Source organism: Corvus hawaiiensis, chromosome 2, assembly GCF_020740725.1.
Source record: "Corvus hawaiiensis isolate bCorHaw1 chromosome 2, bCorHaw1.pri.cur, whole genome shotgun sequence".
Classification (NCBI taxonomy): domain Eukaryota; kingdom Metazoa; phylum Chordata; class Aves; order Passeriformes; family Corvidae; genus Corvus; species Corvus hawaiiensis.
In genome coordinates this window covers 41,334,549-41,343,194 of record NC_063214.1, presented here as the reverse complement: position 1 = coordinate 41,343,194, position 8,646 = coordinate 41,334,549, and the positions used below count along the sequence as shown (strand labels likewise).

At 40.3% G+C, this 8,646-nt stretch overlaps 1 protein-coding gene across 9 annotated transcripts in view; it reads right to left on the bottom strand.

The window, feature by feature from the left end:
• Nucleotides 1-226: 226 nt before the first annotated feature.
• CEP295 (centrosomal protein 295) overlaps nucleotides 227-8,646 on the bottom strand; it is a 68,232-nt gene continuing 59,812 nt past the window's right edge. For 5 of the 9 annotated variants that reach the window (XM_048294546.1, XM_048294545.1, XM_048294549.1 and 2 more), the window contains 7 exons: nucleotides 8,466-8,628; nucleotides 5,742-6,385; nucleotides 4,917-5,087; nucleotides 3,670-3,787; nucleotides 2,713-2,913; nucleotides 2,053-2,161; nucleotides 227-589 (listed from right to left, as the gene is read on the bottom strand). In XM_048294546.1, the coding sequence (XP_048150503.1) occupies nucleotides 319-589; nucleotides 2,053-2,161; nucleotides 2,713-2,913; nucleotides 3,670-3,787; nucleotides 4,917-5,087; nucleotides 5,742-6,385; nucleotides 8,466-8,628 (1,677 nt within the window). In that variant the 3' untranslated portion in view covers nucleotides 227-318. Of the gene's footprint in view, nucleotides 1,547-2,052; nucleotides 2,162-2,420; nucleotides 2,587-2,712; nucleotides 2,914-3,669; nucleotides 3,788-4,916; nucleotides 5,088-5,741; nucleotides 6,386-8,465; nucleotides 8,629-8,646 lie in introns of those variants that run through there. The other 4 variants (XM_048294548.1, XM_048294547.1, XM_048294550.1 and 1 more) reach the window with 4 other exon arrangements.

Here is an 8,646-nt window from a genome sequence, read left to right as displayed (position 1 = left end):
TAAGTTGAGCTTTGACTTTGTCCTGATGATGTATGTAATTAGCTCAGAAAACATGGATAGAAAATCTCTCTTTGGAAGAAGTAACTGTAAGATTTTTATTCTCTTCTTCCATTCAAGTGCTTTTATATGTACCTTGTGATGACAGGAAACCCACACTTAAATCATGTAGTGCATAGAACTGGTAAAAACTGCAGCTTTACAAAAGAAATGTTCTGTTACCCAAGGATTCAAATAATCTTAAACCTTTATTTGAAAATGTTGTATACATGTATATTACAAAACTTAGTATCTTTAAAATATTAACATATGAGAGGCCTTTCAGGCGAGTAACTCAGTCTGAGACAATGTTGAAAGCAGCACAGTCCCTCTGCTGCTGTAGTGAGCTCTGTGAACGGGGGGGTTTGGGGTACTCACTGTTCTCCTGCAGCTTAAAGCTGAGGATTCCCAAGTGGCTTCACAATTCACCACTAAGTCTGCATCATTCAGTGGCCTGGATTTTACCAATACCACTGTGTGTCCTTGTTGCCCAAGTCTTTGCCTGTCATGGTGCTTTCCAAGTCTTCTTGGCTCGCAGTTTTTCCAGCATTTTCTGCAAATAAACAAACCATGAAACTACAGTGCTGAAGTGACTGCCCTAAAGCCAGCAGGGCTGGGGGCCACAGCTGTGGTACTGTAACCTGGACCTCAGGAGTGGACAGTGCTGGTCTGGACAGCAGTGAGGGCAGCGCCTGCCCCTGCTTTAAAGAGGCCACGGATTACAGGGCAGGAGCGAAGGTGCGCTTCTTTCTCTTCTGTTAATTATGGGATCTGTAAAGCAATGTTACAAGCAGCAATTCATGCCACCACAAAGCAGGTGAGGTGGGCAGGGCTAAAGGCAGGAACTGAACCTGGACCCCCCCCAGGAGTCACAGCCTGTCAGGATTATCAAGCATTTCCTTCCTTTCAGTTGTCTGGGGCTCAACAGGAGAATGGGCAAATTGACAAGTCCAGGCCTCTTGTTCAACCCTGTTCCACAGCAACTGCCATCAAAACCCAGACAAGATTCTTCTTGCACCTTTTAAGTTTGGGCACACCCAGAATCTCACCATACCTGGAGTAGCCAAAGCAGCCTGAAAAACACTACCCAAAATGTTGCCTTACAATAGAAATTTGGTCAAGTCTGGAGTAATAAAGAGCTTGCCATTCTATTGCCACTTGGACTTTTTTGGCAGCTGGAGCCTTTTTGCTCAAGCTCAAGTCAGAAAAATTTAGCTTGAGGCTTTTTAGAGAAAACTTCAGCTCAGTTGTTTTGACACGGAAATTAGGAAATTCTTACATGGGATGTACCAATGGCAGTGCTTAACATCCAGACTGGTTTGAGGGTCTCCCTTTGAGCTCCATTCCCACTACATCTCAAGGACGCGGATTGTGACCAAGGGGCAACAGAACACTGTAGCAAACTATTACCTTTTGAAACTCTTTAGCTTTTTCTCTGTTTCTAGCATAAGTTTCCTGCCTTGTTTTTTCTTCATTTCTGATTTTTACTTCTGCAAGTTGATTATAAAGCCTGTGGAAACAAAAAAACCACTGTGTCTGGGCAGGAAGGAAGTGGCAAAATTGGAATAAGTTAACAAGCTTATGCCTTGGCTCAGCTGCTAGCGGTTGGGAAAATTTTACTCCACTCTCCAGGAGTCCAGAATCACTTCAAATTCTTTTTCAGATGCAACAAACAAACCCCCTCCCCGTTCAGAGCTGCACTTGCTGCATGTTGCTGCTCCTAAGTGCACATGTGAACTTGGCAGCAAATTTCATCCCATGTCAGGCATTAAGTGGCACAGCTGCCCCAGCACGGTGACACCAGCAGGGTGACCTTCCTCAGTGCCACCTCTGCAAGGGCATTTCCCAGCAGGTACCTGCATCAAACACACCTGGCTCCTCTCCCACCTGCTCAGTGTTAAGCAGCACTGGGTCCAGGTGGAAGAGCACAGGATAGACAGCAGCTTTCTAAAGACACAGATCAACAACTTCTGTTGGGGTTTAATTAAACTTCTCCCACTTGTGTTCATGCAATACCTGACCGTACGCTGGTGCATTTCAATCTCTGCGGCTTTCCTGTCCTCTGGAGAAGATACTTTCACTTCTCCTACTTTTTTCAACTGATTGGCAAGTGCACCATTTTTTCCTAGGGAAAAAAAAGAAGCCAAACATACCTTAAATTTAAATCCTTAGTTCAGCTAACGCAAAAGCAGGAGAGATTTCAGAGATTTTTAAATGACATGACAAACACCAAAACAAGCTAGCAGAATGGACACAATGGAGATGGCATCCTGAGTTAAAATAAATCTTCCCAGTCTCTCTCAGGAGGCTGCTGCCTGTGCTTTAGGCCATCCATGGCTCTCCACAGCCAACCTCCAAGCCAAGTACCAGGCACTAGAGATGCACCAGTTTGTTTAACGTGGCTGTTCTGTGACAAGCAGCTGTTGCTTGCCGAGGCACTTTATGATGATAAAGGTGGGCTGATGGTGAAATATGAGGAGCCCCCATAAGGGCCTTTACAACACTGAAGAGGCAGCCACACAGTGGGGGAAAACAAAGCTCCCTGATTCCCTGAAGAAACAAAGAATATCCCAGTCTGAAATAGCAAACATGTAGCCAATACAAAATCTATTCTTCAGTATAAAACAGCAATTGAAGGGATACCTAATGCTGTGTCTTGTCCCCAGATAAACCTACCAGAGTCTGGAGACTCCTGTCTGCTTCTTAGCTTCTCAGACTTTCCTCTTTGAAGCTTTCTTGCTTCCAGCTTTTCATTTTCTCTCTCTTTATTTTTTATTGCTTCTACTCTTTTCAGAGATTCCTGGATGAAATTCTGCTTTCTTTTTAAAAAAGATTTTTGTAAACTTCCGGCGGTAGCTGCAAATTCCAGAAGCATCACTGTGAAAGAAAAGGAAAAATCTCCACATTTCTCACTGTTAACAACAAGCAGTAAGTCATGCATTTCAAGGTACTGCTAAAATGCTGAGTTGAGCACTTTTGTAGATGGCCTGAGGAGAATGGCATTGAATGATGAGGCATCCTGCAGGACAGGCAGCAGTTCAGACCTGTGTAATGGGCAGCAGGTCTGCCCAGACAAATGCTGTGACAAATACTGTATCAAAAGCATCTTGATGCCCCAAAACATACTGAAGACCTGCTAAGTCCCTAACACAGTTAAGTTCTGTGAATTCCTGTCTTTCATGTTACTGCAGTTCATCTTGGACAAAAAAAAAAAGTGAATATTTTACTACTGTTCCACACTATCATCAATAGGAAAAAAAAAAAAAAAAAAGGGTAATTCTTTGGCTACAGGACTTGGGGGACTAACAGGAAATGAGAAATAAGTGAAGGTGCATAAACTATGACAGCAAATCAGAAAACAACACAGAATTTTTCAAACTGAATAATTACAACACAAAACAAGTGTAATGTAGAGATTCTGAAGTTTCATGCGACAGAACCTGGCACAGGAAGAGGTAACGTGGCACACACTAAACCTGGGTCAAAGGTACTACACACCAAGCCTGAGCAGCAGGATGCACCTGCCTAAGTAAAAGCACCTCTGTTTTCCAAATGAGAGGTGTATTTTATTGATGTTTTTAATACTAAAAACAATACTTTGAACTTCAGTATCTTGAAGTACCACATAATTACCTGCAGTCTGCTGTGATGGACAGCCACTCTCGTTGGGACTCTGGGCTTTGGGAGAACTGACAGGCCTTATGAATGCTGAATAATCTGCATCTGGAGCTAGTGGTAAAAATTCTCTCTCCTGTTTCAAAATGATCAGTGATTGGAAATGCTTAAAATATACCACAGATTTGAGTGAAGCAGTACACTACTGTACCACTAGCATAGACCCAGTGCAAATATAAGACATTATTTTGCCTTTATGCCTGATGCAAAGAAAAATCAGAAATGAACTTTGGTAGTAAGTATGAAAAAGCTGTTTTCTAAAAACATTTTAAAACTAGAAAGAAAAATAAAAATACCTACATTAAAGACTTTTTGCCCACCAGATTTCAATTGCTTGTTCTTAATACAGGTCTGCAAATCTAATTTCTTTTCCTTTCCTCCTGCTCTCTCCAGTTCTTCCCATCACTCTCTTCCTGCTCTGTCTTTTCCCCCTTTTCCCAGAGGCAGGTGACACCCACTGCAGCAGTACAGCCTTCAGCTGCCAACCTCCACCTCACTCACGTATCAGCTACTTGATAAAGACCCATCCTTAGACACTTTTAGGAATTCTCTAGATGCCTCTTGCAATTAGTGCATGATTTAATCTAATCTGTTCATCTAACAGACTCGGATTACTTGGTTCTACATCACTGCTTCAGCACCCAAACTATTGTCTCATTACAGCCCAGCCCCTCTGCAATTTACAGCCTTTGCTTTATTTAAGCAAGCAGCAAAAAGAACACCACAAGCTACTTAAGCATGGCAGTTATGAAGAGCTGATTCATCTTCCCCATAAACCTCAAACTGCTCTGTCAGCATGGTATGGCTCCATCCTCACAAGGTGAGGGGTTTTTCCTTTTTTTCTTGTTTAGTTTGTAGTTTGCATTTTAACCCTCTCTCTCCTTTCATTCAAGTTTTCAACTATAAAGACACAATTCAGTCTTGCAAACACCAGCAAGATGGTTTTGGTTTTTGTAGCAGGTCTTCCCAAACTCTATCTACATCAATATGACAAGGTAGTGATTCCAAGGAATAGCCCAAATTTAAGACCTATTCAATCTGTCTGGAAAACACAACATCAAACCAAGATGATCCAAAGCAATTACAAAGCTTGGAGAACCCAACAATCTCTTGTTTTGCAACAGTGGGTTACCTGCTATAGTAGGGCCTCTCCTTATTGTGCTTAATACTAAGTTCAAAACAGAATCACGTTAGATAATGCTCACCTCAGTAAAAACATTACATTCAGACTGATCCACACCTCCTGGGTTATCCATTGCATCCTTAATTTTCTCTTGGTTAGGATGTTCAGTGTCTGATTCTACAATACTGATGTCATTGGAGCTTATTAGAGTGAGCTCAGGTTCTTCCATAATACCACACCCTGACTCAGTCTCCTACAAAATAAATTAATCAAGACACCAGAGAGGGAAAAAAGTAAAACCCCAGTATTTTCAGCAATAGCAACCACTGTTGTCAGAAAAAGGAGGGTCATTTAACGTATAGAAGAAAGAACACCTGCCCCAAGCAGTAAATGAAATACAGAAAGAGCACTTGTACATTAGAATTCAAAAAACTGAAACAAATAACCCAAAGCAATCAAACAACTATGAACCACCCCCACTCCTCAAGTTTAAATTACTTAGTTCTAGGGCAAACTTTTTTTTAAAGCTACATCAATGCTACTTCTTTAAGTTTGCCTATGCTTTGGTTAATTTATTTACATCCTTTAGGCTTCTAAATGGGGCCGGGGCTGTTCAGTGAAGTTCCCATGCCATGGAACCCAGCTGCATGAGCTCTATCCCTTGGTGCTAAGAGAAGGAGATACAGTAGAGATGCTACAGCTCCTCCAACCACTGTGGGAACTTAGCTCATTTAAACTGCTGCTAATTATCTCAGTGCTATGATCTGAAGGAAGGAGTAGGGCAAAACTCCAGGAAATGGGAACTAGAATTGTAAAATCAACACTTGCCAAGCTTTCAGATATCAAAGGTCTAAAAAAACTTCATGCAACAACAAAACCCCTGGTTTTGGAAATCTGTTCTACTCACCCAGACTGGAATATGACATGAGCTTCTGGGCACATGATGAGAATATTTTTCATGTCTTTGCAGTAAAGAACTGTTCTGTTGTAGAACAGTGTGCAAGTGGACATCTGAGTCTTCCAAGTTGGTTTCTCTGAGAACCCTCACAGATTCTTGTCCTTCTGGAGAGCTTTGATCTGGCTCCTTTATATTCATACTGCACTGAGAATGCAGCTCCACAGCTTTATTTACTTCATCTACATGAACTGATTTTTCAGGAAGCTTCACATGTTTCTTCTTATCAAATGCCTTCAAAGGTAACTTTTCAGAAGACACAGTCTCTTCTAATAACTGCTGAGGGAAAGTTTCATCCATTGTAACTGGTGTGGTATCTAGCTGATAAAATGATTTTTGCTCTTCCAGTTGAATCAGACTTTCATTCTGCAGATCTTCCACTGAACTCTGCAGATTAATACATCCCACACTTCTTGACAGCTCTTCATATTCACTTGCAGGTGAAATACAGTTCTCATTGTCTCTGTTTTTAATTCCAGGGATTTGTTCAAAAGATCTCTGTGACACGGTGTCAAGATCCTCTGGCTGATCAGCATTCTGACAGTCATCACTCAGAGTATATTCTAATTGCAGTGGGTGAAAAGATTCTTCAGATCCTGTTTCAGAAATTGTCAGAAGTCAAACTTCTTGCTAACAAAACAGAATTTCCACTTTACGTCTCTCCATAGTAAGACTTTTGAGTAATGTACAAGAAGCCCAGTAAATAGGAAGGAACATTCTGTTTAAAAAACTGCTGAAGTTTCCTCAAACATAATACCATTAACATTACAGAACATTATTCCATCACTGTACACGAAACTTCAAGAAACAACAGTTTTTGCTGCTTCTTAGAATATGTTTAGGGATGGACTTTGTGATGGTGCTGACATAACTACACTGGAAGTCAATACATTTTACAACTTAAACTCTGTAAATGGAAGTCCTTTGAGTCTCTTTTGGGCCTGCAACAAAATCTCCAAACCAGAAAGAAAATGATCCAAAACACCATTACTTGGGCAGATCTTCAAAGCAGAAAGCAACATTCAAATTGGAAGAAAGACTACTGTTCCTGCAAGGTACCGTACTGCACCCTAAATTACCTTTCTTCATCTGAGCATACAAGTCAAGATACCAGTTTTCCCCAGAAGAGGCTGGGCAAAGAGAAAGATTTGGTATCAACATTAATTACTGGGGAGGCATTTCAGCAGAACAGCATCTGCCAAACAACAGTGTTGTTTAAATCACTTTGGTTTTGTCCTAAGTTTGACTCCAGCATTGTGCTATCACCAGGCTTTTTATACCCACCAGAATGTACCACAGAAACCTTTAATGGTTTCCTTTAGACTTTTTTTTGCATTCTTTGATACACAGAAAATATCTAGTTTTACATGTATAAAGAATATTGTCTGCTGATAAATAGCTGTTAACGGGGAGGGAAGAGTTACACTGCGACATCAGCCATCAACAGAAAATTCTCCAGATGATGCACTTGCATATCAGCCTTCTTTGAACTGACAACCCATAATAGTTTTCACTTGCTCAGCCTGTTGCTTATGTTATTTTCCCCCTCCTTTTAAATAATTGGTTTGGGATTATAAAAACACTTAAGAGATGGGAAGATACTGCAGTTAAACCACAAAGATTGTTTCTACAAGCAATTTAGAAACAGAATGGTTTGACCTTAGAATGGAGTTTCCTAAATCCTATTTGCTGTGACCACAGTCACGAAGTCTTGAAGTGTCAATCTCTTCTAGCATTTTTTATTACTTTGCAAGTCACAAATATAACTGACCAGTAACATTTACATTGTAACTACACCTATTACTAAAATTATTGTGCCACATTTCCGGTTCCTGTTCAGCTTTTTGTTGGAGCATCTTGAAACATGGAAACACTTGATTCTTGCTCCAGAAATGTTTAGATTGCTACTGGCTGCATTTGGAATTTTTAGAACTTAGAATTACATGAAATACCAAGTTAATTTAAATTTAACTGCAAAACATTAAAAAATATTTTTCCTGCTATAAGACGCAGTTAACTTAATCATAAACTCCTAATCCACTAAATTAATTACAACACTGTAGCTCAATAGTTGCTGTCTTGTCCTCCACTTTATTTTGTAGAGAGATAAGGCAGTTCTATAATCAGACCAAGTATTGCAGTGTGCAATATATTGCTGTGACGTAACAGTGGCAAAGGAAAATTGAATTGTTTCTCGAAGAACACTATATAAAAGACAAATGAGTCAGTTCAGAGAGACTCTAACACATGAACAAAATTTTAATCAATTTTTGGAATCTCCTTAGCTTACTCAAACTTACAAAGTAATGGATATACATGAACAAATATTTGAAAAAGGACAATTTCAGCCAGAGTTGACATTTCTTTGCTAACAAATCACCGCAGAAGGAATAAATAACATAATATCCATTACAGTGACTTGAATAATCCAGTCTGCTTTTATACCACAGTCATAACTGCTCAAGAAATGAGCTTTAAAAGTTTAGGAGTTCCACCGTTAAAGGGGGTTGAGGGAGATAGTGTGTGAGAGTGCACCAGTTAAGACATTTCAAAGCAGGGCTGAGAGAAGCAAGATCTGTCCCCATTTCAACACTGCAAACCCACACTAAGGGCTCATATTTATACACTGGCACAAAGCTGATTTTGAAAGCACTGATCTGACTACACTGTACATACCTGGAGTGACATTTTCTCTAGCAGACTCTTCTTCTGATGCAGTGTTGTTTTGCCCATTTGTTTCAAGACTAGGAGGTAGACTGCCTCTTTGTCTGTTCAGACTGGAGTTTTCCACTTCTAGAAATGTAGACACATCTGGACTTTCTGTTGAAAATTCTGAAGTCTGGTGGCATAAAAAAAT